This window comes from Cryptomeria japonica, chromosome 7 (assembly GCF_030272615.1).
Source record: "Cryptomeria japonica chromosome 7, Sugi_1.0, whole genome shotgun sequence".
Classification (NCBI taxonomy): domain Eukaryota; kingdom Viridiplantae; phylum Streptophyta; class Pinopsida; order Cupressales; family Cupressaceae; genus Cryptomeria; species Cryptomeria japonica.
Genome location: NC_081411.1, coordinates 603,223,508 through 603,248,217, shown reverse-complemented (window position 1 = coordinate 603,248,217; position 24,710 = coordinate 603,223,508). Strand labels below are relative to the sequence as shown.

The window sequence follows — 24,710 nt, the reverse complement described above, 5'->3', positions numbered from 1 at the left end:
TAAAGTGAGAGAGTTAGCAACCAAACAGGTTCACTCTATATGTTGGCCAAGTCAATTGGAGGGTTTGATCATAGGAGTTGGCATTTCCTTAGAACCTATCCAATCTGTTGATTTGAGACCCAACAGATCCCCAACTTTCAAACCTGGCCCTTGATTAAACCTTTCAATCTTGACCATCCATTGCCCTGTTTATGCTATAAATAGAGCTCTCATTCCTCCATTCTAAACAATCATCTTTCAAATTTGAAGCATTACACTTATGCTCCAATTCTTTCAAGCTTTTTCATATCATTTTAGCCTCTTTGAAATCAGGAATTAGTTTAAATATGCATGTTTAGAATAATTTCTTTATCATTTTAGCTCAATCATAGACTAAATATAGTATGCTAGGATAGTATTCATACTAACCTCGTCATCTTATCATCTAGTATATTGCATTTTAGAGTCATACATAGCTTAACATCCATTTCATACTAAAATCTATCAAAGCATCTCTCGTTCTCGCATTTGCCATCCCTAAACCATTTTGTTCAGTGATCTGAGAGAAAAAACATTGGTTTGAGGGACATTGTGAGATAGAGAACCATGGGACCCTCCTTGGGAAGCTGAGTAATACTACGTTACTCCATAGCTTGCACCAAGAAGTCCTGTGTGTGTGTGTGTGGACTAGTATTTAACTAAATTTTCACATATTAAGTTTTATTCGCCCACTTTTCCCGCATACACTTTTAATAAGGTATTTTACTCTACATGTTAATTGCATTATGGGAGATGCAGATTGAAGGTGCTACATATTGTCCATGCTTCATGAAATTTCATTGCAATCCACTACTCTACGCAATCTCATAGTGTTATGTAGAGGGACAGGTAGAAGAGGTGCCACATGTTTTCAATACTACACACAACCTCAACTTCATGGTCACAAAGCTCAAATTCTAACTATAGACTATAATATAATTAATAATGAATATAATTTATTTTGAGTAAGGTTCAACTGTCATCTTTATTTGTCTTGTCAAAATCTATGATGTGGATCATCTATTTGCATAGCTATTTATTTTTTTAAATCCCTTAGTGTGTCCTCATTATTCTCTCGTTTAATGTATACCTTTACCTATTAGTGAACCATTAATATCCTTCTGGAATTTCCATTATATATATTTATCTCTTTTGGTTCCTTTATAACCTTTTTCAAGTCATATTTTCTAATAAAATTAATTTAATTCTATTTGCATGCCCCATGGTGATATTTATTACCATCTACATTGTTTTGACTAATATTTAAGAAGGTATACTAAATATTATCATCATTGAGAAATAGTGGATTGATCATATAACCCTAATCCTAACCCTATCCTAAATTGAACCCTAAACTTGACCACAACCTCTCTAAAATCAAATTCTACCACTAATCATAAACCTAATAGTGTCCTTATTTAAAACTCCAATATTAACACTAATTGAAAATCTTGATCCTCATCTTCACCCAAACCTTAAAAGAAAACACTAACTCTAAGTCTAACTCCAACCTTAAGTTTACACTAGTTGTAAACTCTAACTCAAATCCTAATTGAACCTTAAGCCTAATTGTAACCCCCACTAAATGCTAACCTTAATTTATGTCTTTAAGTAAATGATATTTAAAAAATAATAATTTGGATTCTACTAGGTAAAGTGTTTAATTACAATTGCATTTGAATTATGTTGGGTTTTCATTAGAAATAGAAGATAAGTATACTAGTAAAAATAAAAAAGAAATATAGGTTCACCCCATAGCACAGTGGTACAGCTACGAGCCTCCCGTAATGGAGGTCATGAGTTTGAAGCCCGAGGCTTGGCCCCTCTCTGCCCTCGTCGTTCACTGCCCCTCTCTGCCCCCGTCGTTCACTACTAACCGTTCAATCAGCATATATGATATTTCAATTGAATATTTTTTTTTGAATAATTAATTACTTTCAAATAAATTAAGATTAATAAAGAAATATCTTTCTATATTTAAAAATATAAATATTTTTTTTAAAACAAGAAAAAAACCGTTCAGTCAGCATATATGATATTTCAATTGAATAATTTTTTTGAATAATTATTAATAAAATTATAAAACATCTAATATTTTTTTCTTTGGTATTTCTATGATTAATTACTTTCAAATAAATTAAGATTAATAAAGAAATATCTTTCTATATTTAAAAATATAAATATTTTTTTTAAAACAAGAAAAAAAATCTCTATAACTTTCTATATTTATAAATATCCATAGAATAACAAAATTATTCTTTTCAACTTGTTATCGAAGTCGAAAAGTTGTAACAATGTTGCGGTATCTATTATAAAACAGTTTTGTTTTTTGTTTTTTGTTTTATGCCTTATAAGTTAGTTTGTTTTAATTGTTTTTAGGTTTTTTTTTTTTTTTTTCTGATCGTTGTAGAATGTTTAACAACAAACATATAAAATAAATATATTTAACAACAAACATATAAAATGAAGAATGTTTAAATAAATTTTATTTAATTTTTTTTTAATATTTATTGTTTGTATATAAGATTACACATGTTATTTTAAAATAGGATGTTTTTCAATGTAATTATTGGAAATCCTTTGACATATATTAAAATTAAAAATTTAACATAAAATTTATGATTAAATATTATTCAAAAACTTAGATGTTATTTTGTTTAATATGTATATATAAGCTTAAAATATTTCTTTAAAATATAAATTCTATCACTTGTAAATTTATAATGATATTAAAAAATTATTGAAAAAATTATTACATAAGAAAATATATATTAGTAATCAATATAGATATTTAAAACATATCTCTAAAAAAAAAGGTTAAAAATTAAAATATAAAACCACTTCTATAAAGTCAAGATTAACATAACTATTTTTTTTTTTTTTAAATCTTCAAAATCAAAATAAATCAATTAAATATTTATAAGAATTCGTAATTTCTGAATTTATATTTGATAATATCAAAATTTGCTGTTATCCAGATACTTTTAGCGCAAAATTTGTATTTTTCATAGTCTAAAGCAGATACTTATAACCATTCTATGGGGCTTTTTCTCCGCTACCTATGTGGGATAATTGAATAGCCAATTTCCGGAAATACAAAGGAAAGCGTGAAAGGTACGTGCCGTGGGCCCAACCACCTAAAAATTTAAAATTCGAATTTGAGATATTAGATCTCCGTAGTTCATTACAATTGTTGTCGTGTTTCTAAATTTAACTGCCGGAACTTTTATTCTTTTTCAAAAAGTTGTTGTGTTCCTAAATTTAACAACCTGAACTTTTATTCTTTTTCAAAAATATCTAACTTATTCTTTTAAAAAAATCTATACAGAATTTATTTCTTTAAGTTAAATAATAAAAAGTAATTAAAGCAATTAAAGATGTTTTAATTATTCTTTAAAAAAAATCTATACAGAATTGATTTCTGTAAGGTAAATAATAAAAAGTAATTAAAGCAATTAAAGATGTTTTTAAATATTAAATAGATTAAAAATATATATATCATGTTTTCAATTAGATTTTTTTTTTTTTTTTTATATTATAATTATGAAATATATATAATTTTGTATATAGTGATCAAAATGAACACCTATGATTACTTAAATTATAAAGATTTTGTCAAATATATCAATAAAATATATATTTTTTATGCGGGGTGGCTTATGCTTATATTTCAATACTCAATTTCTACATACATTGTCTAGAATCATTTAAATTTTAATTATTTTATGTTTTTGTCAATTTCTTTTTTACATGGAGCATAATAAAGAAAAAGCATAGAATGAGTAGCTTATCAAGCACAAAATGACAACTTGTCAATTGTACAGGAAATAGGAACAATAGTCATAAATAAGTAAAATTAGAAAAAATTTCATGTCCAAACAATAATAATAGTGTGTTTGGCATGGTAGCCATGGGATGACAAGGTCTAAGAAGTGTAAGAAATGTCATGTGGTAATGCTCTATATAGTTACAATGTTGACTCTTTGTAACACCTATCACCACCTAAAATATTAATATATAAATTATTAGTGATGATATATGCTCCCTTACATTTGTTGTGTCTATTGGATGTAAGCGATTGAAAGAGAGGAAAGTCATACATGAAAGTATATGTAAATGCAAGTATATGTATCATGTAAAGTATTAACAATGTTGAATGCATCATTTGATAAGGACGTGTAACATCTAGAAAGATAAGGCATGATAAACACATATAGATTAGAGATAGCATCAAGGAAGTAAATTTGTCCCTTGCATGAAAAAATATGAAAAATTGTGATGTGTCCAATTATGGCCAAAAAAATCCATGTAAGAACATAAAAAGCTAGAGTGACATGTACCTCCAATGTAGCATCCAAGAGAATCAACACATAATGGTGAGGGTATCATGACAATAAGTACCTTGTGGATATAGGTAGAAGAAAGGTAATTTGTGTAGGAAGGAGTGATGTCCTTAATGTATAAGGAACATATGATAAAACATGTCATGGGACATGATATCCCAAATGTAAGGATATGACATGGTGAGAATAAAATGTGATGAAAAAGAGCATGATACCCCACAAAAAGGTAAATGTAAAAGTATGATATGGCAATGTAGGATTAAATTTAATCTTTAGAAGCATTATATAGCAATTCAACAAGTGATTGAAATTGTAATATATCAATGTAGGATCAATGTGTATAAGTTCTAATACACACAATATGTCAATTAGGATCAAAAGAGTAAATAAATATTTTATAATTTTTATTTCTTAAATTAAATTTGTTATATTCTACAAATTGTAAACTTATAAATACAGACCTTTCAATACTTTGTTTCTTGTCACGTTGTGATTGCGGTTGTGATTTATGTTTCTCATTTTTGTAGTATGGGCTAATTGTCCCATAAGCTATTAATGTTTAGCCTTGTGGACATTAAAAGTTCTTTCTCTTCTTCTATGGATGCAAAAACGCCCATCAATAAAAAGTATAAGCATTTAATTTGACGTGTTTGTGACACTTAAATGCATGAAAAGCCAAAAAAAAAATCATTATATTTATTTTCTTCTCTCATGCACTCAATTAAATATTAAGACGAAGTTAACTAATACATGATTAATTAAAATTAGAGTGAGTGGTAGTTGAGAGGTAGAAGTGGAGATATAATTATCATTAAATAATTAAAATTTATTTAATTGAGTGCACAAAAGGAAAAAATAAATAAATGATATGACAATATAATAATCAAATAATAATGTGATAATATAATAATAATGCAATTGTCAAGAGTTTAATAGAAATATGAAAATATAATAATATGATAATAATAATAATAATTTGATACTTTAAATTTTTTACATTTTTTTTTGTCTCGATATTTTTTGACATATTTAATGAAAATATAAAAAATAACAATATATTAACATATAATAATATTATTATATCTTAAAAATAATTTAATATTAATTATAATATAATAATTTTTTAAATAAAATAATGAATAAATATCATATCAGACTTTACGCGTAATCCTCTAAAGATATACTAGTTAAAATGAAGACTTTAAATAGTATTCTAAAATTCTTTTCTAAACTATATTTTTTTTTTTTTAATAAAAAACATTTAACTTAAACTTTATAAATCATATTCGACCGCTGGGACTCTGAACGTCACTCGCATGCAAACCAGACAGTACGTTTTATACCCATGCATTGATTTAGTTATGTTGTAAGCCTGCCGACTTCCACAAAAAGTAATTGTTTTATTTAAAATTTTAAAGCGCCTTTGCCTACTCGCTCTAATTATCCCCTCTTAGCTATTAACTTGTCTTCTCATACCCGCATGCCATGTAACGTGTGCAGAATATCACTCTATTTATCTATAGTTTTAGTCTCCCAAAATCTCATCTCCAGTATTTAGGATTGAGATTTTCCTGTTTAGATTAGAGCCAAAATGTCCGATTGAAGTTGCAGAAAGTTTTCGTAGTGAATTCAGATGGATAATTCAGAAGGATCGGGGCATGTTGAAGAGGAGGGCAACAATAGTGATGATGATGGTGTTGAGAGTCATTCCAATTCTGTGGGATTTTTGAAGCTTTTTGCATTTGCAGATAAGCTTGATTGGATGCTCATGACTGTTGGATTCCTCTCTGCAATTATTGCTGGTTTACCTCTTCCTCTTTTGACATACTTTTTTGGAGATGTATTTGATGTTCTTGGTGGCCACGGAGTCCCCGCAAACATACTTTTACATAAGATCACTGTGGTATGTTATTCATCCAAATGGGATTCTTGTTATTCTCTTTTATATTGATTGAAGTTAAGGTCTTATTATGTTCTCTTGTTTTATCTTGGTTGGGCTATTCTTATGAGCTAAATTCATTTCTGGATTTAACTTTAAGTGGTGTGAACTCAAATTTTAAAATTAGGTCAACTGTATGCCAGTTTATAGGCTTTTACTTTACGTAACAACATACGTGAACTTTGTTGTCGATGGAAGCATTTATTTTCTCTTTAATGCACTTTCAAGCACAAAATAATAGTAATAATGAATAGCACATTTTTCAGAATGTGTTGTTGATATTTGGGCATTGATTTCTTCGTGCCTGAACTACCTTTACCTAGCCTCATTTAACTGCTGGTGGGTTTCCCTGAAAACTGAGCTATGAAGCTTCCTTTTAAGTGGTCGCGTCCAAAATTTGAGGGGAAATAAGTTGCAGGAAGGAATCTTTGAAGTGGTCCATGTAAAGGTGGGTCACAATGCTCGGATCCCATAGCAACTCCATTTAGTTGCTCATACACAACACCTTGGAAAGAGGAAAAAAAAAGTTGATCTGACATAACTCCATTAAGGTGGCAATTTTATTATTGTTGGTCGGTCGTCTTATGAGTTCAATAGAGTCATGCATAGGCATCTTGGTAAAGAGAGAGACTACATCAAAATTGATTGAGAGAACCTTTGTCTTTAATGAATTCCATTAATGGGTAGAATGTATATGAAGGAATCATAATTGTTGGAGAGAGTAGAGATAAGTTTAGTGTGACAAGCTACTAGATTGTATGTTGGGAAATCAAAGGTGTTCACAATAGGTTGTAAGGGGATGTCGGAGGTAATAATTTTTTTGGTAGTGTCGTCAAAGGAAGAGAGGGAAATAGTTTGCTTGAACTTCCTCATAATTTAGAGGTAGGATTGGAGTTTAAGATTTTATAGTTGTTACCATCAGACAAGAGGTGGTGTATTTTGGAGTTGTATGTTGTTTTGTTTATAGTTTGGGTTGGAGTTTAAGATTTTGTAGTTGTTACCATTAGACAAGAGGTGGTACATTTTGGAGTTGTATGTCTTGTTTCTTTAAAATAATTGTTGCATAATTTCCTTTGTTTACCTTGACGATGACTACATCATTCTTGTTTGAAAAGCTCTTAAAGATAGCTCAGAGTTGAGGATGCTACTCTTAGGTGGTTTGACATGTCTTAGTGTAATAGTCCAATCTTGGCTAATTTATTCAACTAATTTGACAAGAGGAGATTGAATCAATTTTTCAATTTCTATAAAATAAATTGGTGACAAAGATGGACAACTTTTTTTAATTTCTATTAAAAATAGGTGACAAAGATTCACAAATTGATTAGGGGATACACAATGTGTTAATGCATCAATCATAACTTCTTTCCCCATAAGATTAAAATCTTAGTGGACCTTTGTATCACGATCATATTATTTTGGGTCACCTATGTTTTTATTAAGGTAAAAATAGGTTTTGAAGGGACCCGAAACCTTTTGACAAAAACATTTATAAAAAAGAACTAGAATATAGATATTAGTGGTAAAGAAAATCTAAGAGTAAGTGGAAAATGCAAATATTAAAGCTAAAATGAGGGTGGATAGGGTGGGTGATAAATGAGAAGTGTAAATAAGCACCAAATTCTAAAATAAATATAATCAATGAAGAACAAAGGTAAAAATAAAATTTCAAATCTCAAAATAAGATGTAATCTTAGAGAATATTAGATGTAGAAATCTTAATATGATGAGAAATCTTAGAAAGACAACTTATTTAGATCTACACTTTTTTAGGTTTACATGTGTATACTTTCTAGAATTTATCATCAAATACATGTATACTGACAAGTGAGAGGTAGACATATGGGATTGTGTGTATAGAGATAGGTAAAGATGGGGGAATGAACTCAAATTTGCACAAGATTGTGATATTTTTTGATATATACATGCTTCAAGATATTTGCTTCAAATAGGCACACAACTAAATGAAAAATGGAACAAGTATACAAAAATCATCATTGCAATATCTTACAACTTTTAGTAAGTATTATTAATTATTCACATTAATTAAAAATATGTAAATCTTCTTAAAGATGAATGAGATGTTTTCAAAATTTTAAATTCATGATATTAAATTTTTAAATTAATTTTTGTTTACAACAATTGAATAATCTGAAAAGTAAAATATTCAGATTGAATATTCTAAAAATGACTATACTCGTCACTTTAAATATAAAATGATAAAAACAAAATTAAAAACTTAATTGCAATGTCCTCATTCATGGCAATTCCAATTCCCATAATGGTGTTTGGGACAAGTTTGAATATCTATATTTCAATTGTATGTTAAATAAACTATTATTAGTTTAGAACATATAGGTTCAAAAAAATGTTATATGTAAACTTTCCAGGGAATTCTGCATCTATAAAACTGATATACAACTCAAAAAAAAAGTGATTATGAGATTTTATTGTAAATTTTACCATTGTCTTCATATCTTTTATAGTGCTTGTGAAACATGTAATTTGATAGATTTGGTTTGGTAATGAGCTGAAAAACATCATGAAGACTTACAAGGTTAAGCATGAGAGGTGACTTTGTTAATCAAGAATTATTAATTAATTCAACAATTTTTATAAAGTTGAATGACACCAAGATAAAATATAAATGTTATTATGGGGATGATGGTAACTTGAGACATGAAGAAAGTGTAAAGGGAAATGATGCATTGAACCAATGTAAGAAATAGGGTTTTGGAAATTTTTTTTTTTTTCTTCAATAAATTGTCACCAAAGAGGGTGACACTCTTTCATTGCTTTACAAAAAGGATTACATTTTCAAACACTTACAAAGCCAGAACACAGAGAAAAACCTAACATCAAAGAAATAGACATAGCTTCCAACAGAGATATTACTATTGCCCCAAACTCAGTCAACCGAGCAACATGAAAATCATGAAGAACCTGGTTGTTCAAAATCATATGATCTAGAAACAATTGCAAATTCCTTTGTTTGATCGCAGCTTTGAATGCATCCATTGCCTCTGTAATCACTTAACTTGTGTGCACTATTCTTCTTCCATTATGTCACAAACAATACCTTCCCTCAACATGATGCTCTATGATATTTCGAGCTATTGCTTTTATGGGACGAGTTTTGGAACTTGTTGATAAAGGAGTTCATCCAATAAAAATAGATGATGCAAAATAGTATTATGATAGGTGCATGAGTGATTTTGTATGGGGATAATGAAACCTAAATTATCTATAATGATCTATTGGCGATCTATCCTTCTATACATGCTTCGGCACACAATTTGAAAGTTTTGGCACAAGGGTTGACACATAATAACTAGTTGGAATTGAGTTCATTTAGACTTGATATTAAATTTAATTTTTAAAGGTGATTGATGACCAAGTTATATGACTAGTATGTCACTAACAATGTAAGCATTGATATAAGTTGTTGATGCAATGCAATGTTCTATAATATGCTCTCTAGATCTTGATCATGGATGATTAGATTCATTAAATGCTGAAAAGTGAATTATGATTTTTCCTTTTATACATCACCCTAGTGTGTGAAACAGACATTTTAAACTCAAATGAACAGGCAATAGGTGTAGTCGAAAGGGGGTTTGATTGGACTCATTTTGAGGGACAAATCCCAAGTATAGATTTAAGTTAGGTTCAACCTATGTAAAGGAATAGATCAAATATAGATTCTTGGGATGTGGGAAGTCAAATTTAGACAAGGATCTAGTTATTTGCCAACTTTTACATAGAAACGTGTTATTTATATGCTATTCATTGCATTCAAGACAAATGGGTCAATGCGAGTCCAAATGAGAACAAAGAGTACTAGGTGGGAAAATTCCATGCTTGCATTCATGATCACTTTGACTTACATATGAACTATTACGAAGATGCATATTAAAGTAAATAACAAGTAAGCTCATTAAAAGAATATGATGATTTCACCCACACTCTTGAAAGATCCATCTTGAAGATGAAAGCTCCATGTCAATGAATAATTACTTAACTTGTTTATATTTTGAAATGATGGGATATACTTATTTCTAATTTTAAAAATATTTTAACATGATTTTTAGAATAGTTTCTATTTTTTTATATGAATTCAAAAATTAGTCAATTTAATTTTTATTTTTAATAAATTTGTGAATTTAGAAACTTGTCATAATAAATCAAATTTAAATTTTGATATTTATTATAAATAATTATTAACTTATTATCATTTAATATTAATATGTAATATATATAATTTTTTTATAAATTTAGAAACTTAATTAATTTAAAAAATTTGTATATATTACTAATTAAATATTTTTTGACAAATAATATTTTTCTTAAAATATCAAATGACCAAACCATCATAAAATTTTCATATGACAGACAGGGGTGACTGTCAAATTCCAGGCATACATCCCGCCGTTTTTTTCCTTCCTGATTTTAGGCATTAGGTAACGAGTTAGATTTTATTTTTTATTTTTATCAACTTTGATTTGCTTTGCCGCCTTTATGGTGGGAGACTTGATGCAAATTGCAAGACAGTCAGCCGGGTCGGTGTGCATTTATTTAGTTATGGCTGTACATGCATGCTGACTTCGAAAAGAATAGATGATTTATTCACACCTATACTTCACATTTATTGTGGTCTCACTCTTCTCTATCCACTCTTCATTAAATTGTCTTCGTCATGGCAGGCTAAATGTCTTTGTCTGCAAGGGAGATATCACTTTATTTATGTAGTTTCCTAAAATCTCATCTTCAATTATTTAGGATTGAGATTGAGATTTCCCTGCTTAAATTGGAGTAAACATGTATGATTGAAGTTGCAGATAGTATTTGAAGGAAGGGAAGAAGTGAATTCGATATAAGCAAATGGATAATTCAGATTCAGGCAATGTTGAACAGGGCAATACCAATGCTGTTGAGAGGCCTTCCAATTCTGTGGGATTTTTCAAGCTTTTTGCATTTGCAGATAAGTTTGATCGGATGCTCATGATTGTTGGATCTCTGTCTGCAATTATTGCTGGTTTACCTCTTCCTCTTTTGACATATTTGTTCGGAGATGTATTTGATGTCCTTGGCGGCCAGGGAGTCCCTGCGCACATACTTTTACATAAGATCACTGTGGTATGCTATTCATCCAGATGGGATTCTTGTTATTCTGTTTTATTTTGATTAAAGTTAGGTCTATATTAGGATTCTGTTATTCTGTTTTCTTGTTTTATCTTGGTTGGGCCGTTCTGTATGAACTAATTTCATGCCTGGATTTAACTTCAAGGCTAAGTTGTGTGGCGGTCACGTAATGTTATCTCAGATTTTTAAAATTCTGTCAACTGTATGCCAGTTTATAGGCTTTTACTTTACGTAACAACATGATAGACCTTAGTTGTGGATGAAAGCATCCATTTTCTCTTTGATACACTTTCAAGCACTAGATTATAATAGTAATAATGAATAGCACAACTTTTTTCATTATTCTGTATCGATCAGAATGAGCTTTTGACTGTATCTTTTTTCTATTTATTAATTAAATTGAAAATTACAAAACAATTGTATCTTTTGAAGATTGAAAATGTACAGTCAAAGATGCATCTTCATTCATGGAGGTTGCCCTCCTTGCACAATCATATTTGACTGTAGTGAAACATCATTCTCAATTGTAATTGAATATTACAATATGTTAAAAGTTTTTACCACTAAAATATAAACCTACTTTTCTGAACTGTTCTGTATTTAACATACATACTGCAAGCGTGGATTAAGCTAGGCTAGCATATTTAACATCTCTCTTGCTTTAGAAATGCCAATAGAGTAAGTTAACTGTGATAGTTTTCTTGATCCTTTGGTGTGAACTGAAGTTTCAAAAAATTGTGTCTACTCTATGCCAGTGTATAGGCTTGTACTTCACATTACAACATAATAGGCCTCTGTTGTGGATGAAAGCATTCATTTTCTAATTAGTAAACTTCCAAGCACAAAAAATAATGAAGAGCACACTCCTTGTGCAGTCATTTTGGGCTGTACTAACACGCTAATTTTCTGACCTGGGACGGTTTGCAGTCTATTCTAGTGTATCAAACACTAAATGTCTGAGCTATAAACGAAGGAATGCATCTAATAAAGAGTAAGAAGGGTATGACACACACATTTTTTAAGTAATGGTATGTCTTCATGGCTATTTGTAGTGATTCAGAGAAATGTATAGTTGCAAATATGTATTTTATCTTGTCATTTTTGTTGGCACAAATGTAATGAAGATTTGATGTATGTGTAACAACATCTAATGTATTATAACTGCTTTGTAATGGTCATTCCTTCGTTCTATGTGGGTCATTGCAGTTTTGGTTATGGATTGTTAAGTATGTCTATTGCATACATGTAATTCATGATTGTCATATAATGAAAATTTAATTCTGTTGATATTCCACCTGATGACATCTCTTTCCTCTTTGTTGTTCATGACTCTATTGCCCAATGGAATAGACATTGGTCCACATTGGCGAAGGGTCAATCAATCCATCATTTAGTTATCTCCATCCTATTAGCTATGGGAGTAGTGTAGGAGTAGATTAGAGTGCATCTATTCATGTTTTGTGTTACAAACCAGGGACAAATCTTAAACAGAGTAGTCGGAAATTCCTTTGTCCCTTCCTAGGCACGCGTATTCTTGTATCCGTAATGGATATGTATCCAATACAGCCCGGATATGCCCGGATACATGTTGAATACTGTACCCATGTGTGCCCAAAAAACCTTGATTTCCAACCATGCTGGATACTACTTGATTTAATTTTTTTTAAATTTGACATAGATTTTCTTAAATTTAATTTTAAAAAACTTCATTCATGCATTTTTAAAAATAAAAATTGGTATAAACAAAACCTACACCAAATGAGAAAGACAAATGAAATGTTTTTCTATTTCAGTGATCCATTTTTTGGGTTATCTTCCCATGCAAAATTACTATTTTTGCATGTTGTAAAATGTTAAATCAACTTATCATTATTTATGTAGCAATTATGTGTCTATATTGCTTTTGAAGTAATGAAAATCTCCTCAGGTTACTTAAAAAATTGTGTTAAATATATGTGTATGTTTTTACTATGAATGACTTATCCAGCCGTATCCATATTAGAGGTCTTAAAAAATGGCCGTATCTGTATCCGTATCTGTGTCCATGCAACTTTGATCTTAAATAAACTTGAATTGTTAAATCATGTACAGCATGTCAGCACCTTGTCACTGTGTATGCAATGCTAAATGGAATCATCTTAAGGGATTATGATGCTATTTGTGGGCACATTTGCAAGGTGTAATCAATTATAAAGGAGGTTTAATGCAGCTAGTTGATTTTGATCAAGTGATAAATAATGTGGGTCAAGTGTACATTTGAATATAATTACTGATTGTTATAGTTACATGTAACATTTTTGTTAATGTAAAAGCCTATTATGAATATTTTTGGGAATTTCCTCTCATATTTAAGCTGAGCCCAAACTGTATGAGAGGCCATTCATTTTCATCATTGACCTTTAATTATCTTCGATCTGTTGATGAACTCCCTTTGTTAGCTTCTTGACAACAATCCCTAGCCTTGAGGGTAAGAAGAAGAAATGTTCTAGGATAGTGAACCTACAATTTTTGAACCTCGTAGATCTTTTGAGGAAGATTCAAATTCTCTAAATGTTTTGAATTTAATTTCGTTTTGGTTGTTTGATTTTGCCTTCTGAGGAGGATTCGAATCCCGCTATATGTTTCAATATTGTTTTCAATTTAATTTCATTTTGTTTGTTTGATGCGAGTTTCATGTTTGGCCTTGTGGCAGGTTGTCTTGTTTTGCCTTCTGAGGAGGATTCGAATCCCGCTATATATTTCAATATTGTTTTCAATTTAATTTCATTTTGTTTGTTTGATGCGAGTTTCATGTTTGGCCTTGTGGCGAGGTTTCAAGTCTGCACTATATGTTTCAAATTTGTTTTTAATTTAATTTAGTTGTGTCTGTTTGGTGTGAGACTGGTTTGGTTGTCTGGTTGAACTCAACTTTTAATGTGTGGGTTGTTTAATTTGGGCAGTCTCTTGCACATGTACCTCCTTGATTGATTTTTTGATTTGAAGTCAAATTTACAATTTGCAAACTATACGATTCAAGCGTTCTAAGAATATATTACAAGTTGATATTCTCATATATCTTGTTCAAGTTCAGAAATATTTATTTATCTAAATAGTTAATAAATTTTGATTGAGTTTTGCTTATATGCGAGATTCAGAAATGTTCAGAGTAGATTGATATTTATAAATTTCTGGCACAAAGTACAGGTATTAGTTGGGTTTTATCACTTTAATTGCATTCAAATATTTAAGTTTAATTGATATTCTTAAATGTTCTGCAGGTCATGCTAAAATCTTTTTTAGTTGCTGGTGTTACCAGTATTGCACTTTTCACAGGTAAGAGGAGACACTAGTAAGATTTAGTTTGTCTTATGGTTATCGTCAGTCCATGTTCCTTACATAGCTGAGGCATGATTTTTTTTTAACCGTATATTTCTGTCGGATATGATTTCAGATGTAGCCTGTTGGAGGGTAACAGCAGAGAGACAGACAACTAGAATGCGGCATATATATTTAAGCTCCCTGTTACTCCAAGACATATCCTTCTTTGACACACAAATTTCGAGTGGAGAGATGATAGAAACCATATCTGCTGACATTCTAAATATTCGTGAAGTCATTGGAACAAAGGTACGGAGGCTGAAGTGATCATTAGACTTTTGTTTGATTAAAGAATAGAAGGGATTGGAATTTTCAAGGTCCTTGAAGATCTACAAAACAAAGCAAAAGTTATTTCAGATTTTGTACTGATAACAAAATGTAACAAATAAACTATGTTGTTGAGCTCTGATTGTTTGCCCATCATTTCTTTCTTGTAATAGAGAATGCAGAGTTTTGTGACGACCTTGCTTAGCCCTTGCCATTTTATGGACATTGATATGGTGCTTTTTCTGAGGGAAATATATGCAGGCTGGTAAAATGTTCCAACTATGCGCAACATTTCTAAGTGGATTTGTGATAGCTTTTATAAGGGGATGGAGGCTTACCGTGGTGGTCGTAGCAACAGTGCCTTTAATTGTTGCAGTAGCTGCTATAGGGCCATTTTTGTGCTCAAGAATTTCAAAGAAATTGAATGCCTCCAACACAGAAGTGGGAAATATTGTTGGCCAAGCTATCAGTGCTATCAGGACGGTATGTATAAATAATCAACTTCTATACCCAAATGTACAAACCCTGAATCTCCCAACGTCATTATTTATTGGCAGTGTTGTCTGCAACTTACCTTTACGTGCCCTTTTCACATCTTTTTATTATATATATATTTTAGTCCATTGGTGCTTGACATAGAGTGGGAAAATAGAGAAAAACATGATGTTTTGTTATGCTTCAGTTACTATTAGATAGTTTTTTGGTTGGCTTGTTCGACTGATTTGATTAGGATTTTGTTATGCTAAAGAAATAGCTTGTCCTTGTTACATAGGTGGTATACTAAAGACAAAGGCTGTATTTCTAGAAAAAGCTTGCAAGGGGAATTTCAATGTACCATCTAGTTTCAAGTCTTAATACAGAAAAGAAGAGAAATCAATTTATCAGTACAATGAATTTTAGCTAATTGTGGTTATTTGCTGGTAGGTGACATGGTCAGCCACATGTCATAATTATCTTTTAGCAAGTAAAGCAGATTATAGCCAGAAGCAATGTGGTATTCTTCTAATTTTCTGGAAGAATTTGACAGTGCACTAAATGTGTTGAGATAGGTGTTGAGAATGTACACAGCATTTTTTGTTTTATACGAGTCTTGGTTGAGGAGTACAGGTATGAACAACGCTTTTAGACCATATGAGCCACTAAAAGTGGAACCTGAATATTGTTCTGGAGGCTAGAAAGTCTTTGTAGATCAAATTTATTTCTTCTTCACAATACAAAGATCATATGTCTACTGAAATGAATTCCAATTCCACCCCTTTAGTTAGCCATTGCACTTCACCTATAAACCCTTTTTCCTTTTTCATCCACTTCAGATGCATTTTTAGCAGGAACTCTCCCATTTCAGTTGCATCGTTTAGTTAGCCATTACACTTCACCTATAAACCTTTTTTTTTTCTTTTCTTCCACTTCAGATGCACATTTAACAGAACCTTGCCATTTCAGGTTGTGTCCTTTGGTGGTGAAAAGAAAGCTGTAGATTCGTCTAAAACAGCTATGGCAAAGTTATACAGAGTTTCTCTTCAACTCGGTATGGCATCTGGATTTGGTCATGGTTTAATGTTAGGTGGTACATTTAGTGTATATGCCCTCACTTTATGGTATGGGGCATGGATTGTAATTCACAATGGCTTCTCTGGTGGAAGAGTTATTACAGTTCTATTTGCAATTCTTGCAGGAGGCGGGTAAGGCTGGCAATTATTTCATGTGATGTTGTTGTTTATATTATTTATATTGTCTATTGCTACATGCGTCAAGAATATGTGGTTCCAATGAATGAAACATTCTATCAACTAACATGTCTGCGTTTTGTTCTATTAACATACTGCAAAAGAAAACAATTTTGTTTCTGTGACAATTCGTAAAGAACTTAATGGTTTTGCATTCTTTACTTGATTTGCAGGGCACTGGGTCAAGCTTTCCCATGCTTTAGTGCATTTACAGCTGCTAAAACTGAAGCGGCCAGGGTATTCAAGGTTATTGAATGTGTGCCTGAAATGGATAGAAGCAAGGAAAAGGGTGTAGTTCCTGAGGGTGTAACAGGCAATATTGAGTTTCAAAATGTGTCATTCTGGTATCCTTCACGACCAGATGTGAAGATTCTGGAGAGATTTTCCTTAGTAATTCAGCCTGGTGAGACTGTAGCCCTTGTTGGAGAGAGTGGGAGTGGTAAATCTACATTGGTCAGCTTACTTGAGAGATTCTATGACCCTCAGATAGGAAGTATTTTCTTGGACAGTATAGAGATCAAGGACATTCAGATACAATGGCTGCGCCAGCAGATTGGACTGGTAAGCCAAGAGCCTGTTCTTTTTGGAGCTTCCATAAAGGACAACATAGGATTTGGGGAACACACAGCAACACTGCAAGAAATTCAGAAAGCAGCAAAGCTTGCAAATGTTAAAGAGTTTATAGAAAGCTTGCCAGAGGTAATAATCAGAACCTTATGCAGTGCGATGAAACTTCTATATTAATCTTTTGTAGTTAAATTATGAATTGCAATGAAACTTTATATCAATCTTTACTAGACGTCCTGTAGGAACAAGTGAATAGAAAATTACACACCATTTGACCATAAAACCATCTAAATCCAAGTAGCAAAAAAACTCCAAATTAAGGAAAAATGTTATCTCTTCATCAAAATCAGTGTTTTGCAGAGTCAAAGTTGGCTGTTTCTATCGCCCTCTCTAAACGTAAGAGGACTCTAAATAAAAAAGTCAGTATAGTGGAAGTTCCCCATGTATGGGGATGCTTGAGAAACACTCTCTGACTTTTTTTTCTCATTTTTCCATATTTGTTGTTGCTCAAGTGAATTTCACTGCATTCTTGACCCTCTCACATTGCATTAACTTACTAGTGCCTCTACATAAATGAAGGAATGTCTATATGCATTTGGGGTATTTTCTTGAAAGAATTGTCATTTTTTCTCATTTTTCCCTATGTTTTGTGGCTCAACCACATTTCAGTTTTCTGACCTCTTGTATTTCATGTTCTTACAAACATGGCTACTATGATCTAAATTATTAGTGTGTCTGTATTTCAGTTGCTTCTATGTAGAATGCTTTCCTTTGATTACATAGTTACACATTTGTTTATGTTACATAAAATCACATTTTATATTAAGCATCTTAACTTGATGGCATAACATCTGAAGAGTTGTCAATTTATGACATCCCAACCAGCAGTCTTAAGTGTGGTAGTACACAGACAGCACGCAGAAATTTTCAGTGAACTCACTTTACAAGTTTTATCCACTTCATCAATGTCTGACAAGTGTGAGTGTTAGAAATAGGAATACCAAAAACTTAAGAAAAAGCATCACCTGCTTCGCTTAGCCCAAGCTATTTTCTGGAAGACATTATTAGACTGTCTCGAAGATGATCTTCAAATTGGTAACTTGATGTGAGTGAGTGTTAGGAATACGAATATCAAACCACTAAAAATAACATCACATCTGCTCACTTTAGTCCCAAGCCATTGTCTGGATGATATTATTAGACTGTCTCAAGGACATTCTTCAAGTTGGTAGCTTGACTGATAATTGTTATACTACTTCAAGATGATCAACGTTTAGTGATACTCTTTTTGGCTCATTAATTTGGCATGTTTTGATAAGACTTAAGTAAATAAGATGCTTTCATAACCATTTTCTATTGTAAGCTAGTTATAGTTTAGCTTTATTGATCTATTATGCCTGTTTGTTTTTTAAAGGGCTATGACACAATGGTGGGAGATCGAGGTGCCCAGCTTTCAGGAGGTCAGAAGCAGAGAATTGCAATAGCAAGAGCTATCCTGAAGAATCCACGCATCTTACTGCTGGATGAAGCAACAAGTGCATTAGACACTGGTTCAGAAAGAGCTGTCCAGGAAGCCCTGGAGAAAGTCATGGTGGAGAGGACTACTGTTGTGATTGCTCACAGACTCAGCACCATAAGAAATGCACAATCTATATGCGTTCTTAAGAAAGGAAAGTTGATAGAACAAGGTACTAACTATTCAAATTTTATGGTGTAGAATTAGATTGAATTGCGTTTTTTGAAAAGGCATAATCAGTGGTATGTGCCTGCAGGCACCCATGCTGAGCTGATACAGAGGAGAGATGGTGCTTATACTCAGATGGTCAAGCAACAAGAATTACAAGAAGAAGAAGAAGAAGCAGATGAATCCGAGAGTGATAGAGAGAATATTGTTGAGGATTTTCTTGAGGCTAATATTTTTGGCAGAAATGGAAGCTTCATAGGAAGAAGTTCAAGACATTTGTCTTTTAGAAGTGAAAGTAGAAATATTAGCAGAGATGGAAGTTCTATAAAAAGGAATTCAAGACATTCATCTTTTAGAAGTCTAAGTAGTGTGGGTCTTACCGAGGAAGATAATTTGAAGAGTTTAGAAGAATCCATGAACTTACATACCAATATGCAGAGGTCAATATTCAAGCTAGCTCCTCTCAACAGACACGAACTTCCTGTGCTATTGTTTGGGTCTTTGGCTGCAAGTGCAAGTGGCACCATCTTACCCCTGTTTGGTCTTCTTCTAGCAAATGTGATCAGCAGCTTCTATGAGGAAAAGTCTAAACTTAAGAAAGACAGTATTTTCTGGTCACTCATGTTCTTGCTTTTAGCATTTGCAGCTTTTATTGTCAACCCAATACAGATATCCTGCTTCACGCACAGTGGCAGCAAGCTTGTTCACCGTCTTCGCATAATGACTCTTCAACATGCTATGCGACAGGAGATGGCATGGTTTGATAAATATGAAACTTCCAGGTGAGATCTTATTCATGTTCAGGGAAGGCAAGTGCTGGTTAAAGTAGGATATAACAACAGAAGTAAAATGTTAACAATTTTTTATTCCCCTTCTTTCTATTGGGTTGGTAATGTGACTAGGAAGAGTACTCTAAGATGCAATGGTCAAATGAGGTTACCTATACTATCAATTCTTCGTAGGATTTTGTTGCCTCACTCTGTTGTTATGTATCTTTAATTTAATATCAACAGAATTTTTATAGATTCTATATACTTGGATGAAATAAGAAAGAAATCAAACAAACGAAAACAATTCAGCAATCACAGTGTGGAATAGCAAGAAAATAAATTTTATAGGTACACTATTATAACCTATTATCTATATTCCAAAATATGTCAAACCCATAATCCTCTTAGTTTTGTTCAACCTTTGTTTGAACTTTGTTTTATATTCTCATACCATCATATGATTGAAAGTGCATTCTGTCCCCAAATCTCAAGCCCGAAGTGTTTCAGCTTTAAGTTTGACATGAATACAACACATTCTCTTGCATGTTTATTTTATCTTCTCATACTATCATATGATTGAAAGTGCATTCTGTCCTCAAATACTCAAGCCTGAAGTGTTTCAGCTTTAGGTTTGAGATGAATACACCACATTCTCTTGCATGTTTATAATTAAGTAAACAATGTGCATGCCCTATAGTGATCAATATGGTGGCTGCTGGATAACACTAATGAGAAGGCTCGGTGATGTGCAACAAAGTAGAATATTGGAATGTGTGATAAACAATTCAGAAAGGCCCTGACTATGATTCAAAAGCATTAGAAGTCTAATATACCAATATATCACACAAAAAATATGATTCTTCTAATTTAAAATAACATACGAGTTTACATGACATTGTTCATTTGAACTCAAGATAGGCAAAACTTCCTGTTACGAACACAAATGTAATATTAATATATGAGTAGGCAATTGAACTAAAGAAGTGTTTTTGATATTAAAAGCAGCCAAAAAACAAGGGGGCTGGCCCATTGGAACAACAAGAAAAAAAGTGGCAGAACCACTGTTAGCATAATAACAGTAGAGTTACAGCCCTTTACCTCTATCAAAAACTATGATCATTCTAAGTAAGTTTAGCAGATATAAAACAGTATTAAACAAAGATTTAGACATATGCCACGCAGGGCAATAAGCATAAAAGTTCAAATAAAAACATAGACTAAAGCTATCCGCCCACAGGCTGCTAGGAGTAGACAAAAAACCAGCCTTCCACAGCATAGAGACATATCATTTCTTTTTCCCGTGGCTCCTCTTGGGGAGGAGCTTTCTTGCTCATTCCTTTGTGAGGAATTTGAACAGGGCCTTGTAGTCCTCGTCGTCCTTGCCTTTGCCTTTGGAAGAACTTTCCTGCATAAGGCACAGAGTGGTAACCGAACAGCGCATCACATTCAATGCAAATTTAGAAACATCATGCATTTTGGTTTCCACAGCCTCCAATCTGCTGGTGATATCCTGCACATTATCAAACAGGGCCTCCACTTTTTTCCCCAGCTCCGCCAGGTTGTTGTCATCCTCCTCCTTTATGCTACTCGCCTCCTCCACAACCATCAATTTCTCAAACCTGAGAGTCAGGGAGGGGGAATTTGTTTGGGACTTAGGGCTAGTCTCCGGACTCTTAGAACTGAAGAAGTGTTATTTCACACTTTAACTTGCATTTCTTTTAATTGTTTGATTAATCTTTAGTCAGCAAAAGAGTTGTCTTTATCTCTTGCCATTGAAAATGAGAGCTCCCTTGTGCTTTTATTTTTAGTTGTTTATCTTTGGCTTTCCCATGCCTTACACTCTTATTTTTTATACTGTGACAGGCTGTGATGTTAGTCTCATTGATAGGTTCTAGTCATCTTCTCGATTTTTGTTCATAGACATTGCATCACTGACCAATTTTGTTTGTTTATTTTTACCATGGCAGTGGCGTGATAAGTTCTAGAATCTCAACACACTGTGCATCAATCAAAAGCCTGGTTAAAGACGGATTGTCTCTTATGATACAAAATGCAGCTACCATAACTTCGGGGCTTTTTATTGCATTTTTATCCAGCTGGCACATGGCTTTTGTGTTGATTTCTCTGCTTGTTCTGATAGTGTTCCAATCATGGGGGCAACTCAAGATGGTAAAGAAATTCAGTGCCAAATCCCAGGTACTTTTGACCATAGCTGCTGATCATTCTTTTCTTTATGCAAGGATCCATAACCAGAAAAATAGTATGCATGTCTTTTTTATGGCGTGGTAATTACATACACAGGGGAAAGTAAGACCTGGATTGAGATTTGGGGCTCTAAGCCACCAAGGTTTAAGTGACACCTTCTCAACCAGTCAATCCGGTTAAACTATCTAAAATATTACTGATATTAATAGGCTTGCTCTTGACTGATGCAGATGGCAGAGGCTGAACCTGTGCATGTGGCAATAGATGCATTGAGCAACATTCGCACCATAGCTTCATTCTGTGCTGAGGATCATGTTCTTCAAATGCATGCTCAACAATGCAAAGAACCAATGAGCTGTGCAACTCAACTAGCTATCATTGATGGCATTGGCTTTGGTGTTATAAATTTTGTCCTCTTTGCTACTTATGGTTTCAGCTTCTGGGTGGGAGCTCAACTGGTTATCCATAGATTGACAAACCATACACAAATATTCAGAGTACTATTATTCTTTCTACTCAAAACATGTTGAGAAATATTTTAAGGTTTTATTAGTATTTCTATAAAACAATTAGCAGTTGTGACAGAACCAAACTTTCTGTTGTTGCTATTATTATATAAAAGTAACAATGACTAGTCTAAAAACATAATATTGCGAACAAATTTTTTGTTGGAAGAAAAAGATTTTAAAAATTCCTTTAAACATTCTGTGTGCACCTAGTACCTATCAAAATGCTAATTGTTTACATGCAACAGGTTTTCTTTGCTTTCACCTTGAGTGCAATTAGCATATCGGAGGCTGTTCAAATGTTACCGGATATCTCGAGGGTAAAAGTGGCAGTGAATTCTTTGTTCTCCATAATAGAAAGAAAGTCCCAGATAGACCCAGAAGATCTCACAGGCAAAACCTTGCCTGAAATGAAGGGAGAGATAACATTCAAGCATGTGTATTTCAAATATCCAACAAGACCTCGTGTGCAGATTCTTAAAGATTTTAATTTGCACCTCGATCCTGGAAAGGTTAGCTCAATTGATTCTCAAATCCTATCTTAATTATTTTAAGACAATGCTAACATGCCCACCCTGGAAAAACAGAGCGTAGCCCTGGTAGGAGAAAGCGGAAGCGGCAAGTCGACAGTATTATCTCTCCTGGAACGGTTCTACGATTCGAACCGGGGCCTAATCCTGCTAGACAAAACCGACATCAAAACCCTGCAACTTAAATGGCTTCGTCGGCAGATGGCCTTAGTAGGACAGGAGCCCATTCTCTTCGATGAGTCCATCCGAGATAACATTGCCTACGGAAGACAAGGAGAAGAAAGTGCCGTCTCTGAGGAAGAAATCGTAACTGCCGCCAAAATCTCCAACGCCCACACTTTCATATCCAGTTTGCCGGACGGCTACAATACGCGGGTTGGAGAGCGAGGTACCCAGCTTTCCGGTGGGCAGAAGCAGAGAATATCAATAGCAAGAGCCATGGTGAGAAACCCTCGTATTCTTCTGTTGGACGAGGCCACCAGCGCTCTAGATGTTGAATCAGAGCAGCTGGTTCAGGAGGCGCTCAACAGGGCCATCGGCGGCAGGTCCACCATTATGGTGGCCCATCGTCTCTCCACCATTCGAGGGGCAGATTCAATTGCTGTTATCAGAGGCGGCAGGGTTGTGGAACAGGGCAGCCACAGTTTTCTGCTTTCCATGCCCAATGGCATTTATGCTACTCTTGTCAAGTCATCCTTGTCTTGATTTTGTGTACTATATATTATATCATAATAGGATGTTTTTGGTGATGCTATTGTATTTAGATTTTTTCCTTTAATATGTTAAATCACGATTTTGTTTGTATTAGTAGTGTGGTCATTCAAATTATGATGATTTTTTATGAGCTTTTATGTTGAGGATGAGGTCTCTGTGATCTGAATGCTGAAAATCAAAAGCAAAAGCAAATAGAGATTGCGGGCTATTACTTACCCTTCAAGTATACCACTCAAACTCTTCTCTTTGGTATCGAACTGAATGTTCACCATTCAGTATCTTCTCTTAGGTATCGTTCTGAACGGCCATAACATTGCAGCGGCCTCCTGGAGACACCATGCTAAGTCTGAGACAAGACATCTTCACGGTTCTTTTGGCTCTCTTGTGCCTGCTGAGCTTGTTCCTCACCATGTATGCATTTGTAAAGCTCTCATGGAAAGGTCTTTGAGGAAATTGTAGTCTTGTGCCGAAGTGTTAAATTGATTCTCACATAGAATACTTGTACCATGCTGTAGTATTTAAATTGTAGCATACCTTTCATGCTTTGTGGGTCTCGATCAATCACCTTGTATCCAATTAGAGACAGCAAAACTTTATTGTTGTTTGGTCTTAAATGTGCTACTCCCGTTCACCTCATTTTCAACTCTACTAAAAAAAAAGCTGAAGAAAAATTTGATGATGTTGTTGATTGTTGAACTAATGAATATAGCCAATTAAAATCAGTTTATGGTAGTCGTCTATATTGGCTAGCTATTGTTGTTTCTTATTCATCAATGTTTTCTGGTTGATCTCTGCTGAAGTTTTTGTAGTCAGTTCTGGCCTTCTACAATGGTATATGGTCAAGTAAATGTAAATTTTATCTCTTCTAATACCAAATTTCTACTTCAATGATCCCCTAGTTTTTATATTATATTTTCACTTGACCATCTTTAGACTACGCT

General features: G+C 33.0%; 1 protein-coding gene across 2 annotated transcripts; it reads left to right on the top strand.

Annotated features, from left to right (window-relative positions):
- The first annotated feature begins 5,902 nt into the window (after positions 1-5,902).
- On the top strand, positions 5,903-23,862 carry LOC131043321 (ABC transporter B family member 3). Of its 2 annotated transcripts, none has more exons than XM_057976520.2 (12): positions 5,903-6,264; positions 14,700-14,754; positions 14,873-15,048; positions 15,328-15,549; positions 16,510-16,748; positions 16,967-17,492; positions 18,775-19,048; positions 19,133-19,826; positions 21,782-22,010; positions 22,250-22,516; positions 22,774-23,037; positions 23,113-23,862. In XM_057976520.2, the coding sequence occupies exons 1-12, from the start codon at positions 5,995-5,997 to the stop codon at positions 23,758-23,760; spliced, it is 3,864 nt and encodes a 1,287-aa protein (XP_057832503.2). In that variant the 5' UTR covers positions 5,903-5,994; the 3' UTR covers positions 23,761-23,862. The 2 variants fall into 2 exon arrangements, with proteins under 2 accessions (XP_057832503.2, XP_057832504.2); XM_057976521.2 differs by lacking the exon at positions 5,903-6,264 and adding an exon at positions 10,994-11,436.
- The last annotated feature ends 848 nt before the right edge of the window (positions 23,863-24,710 follow it).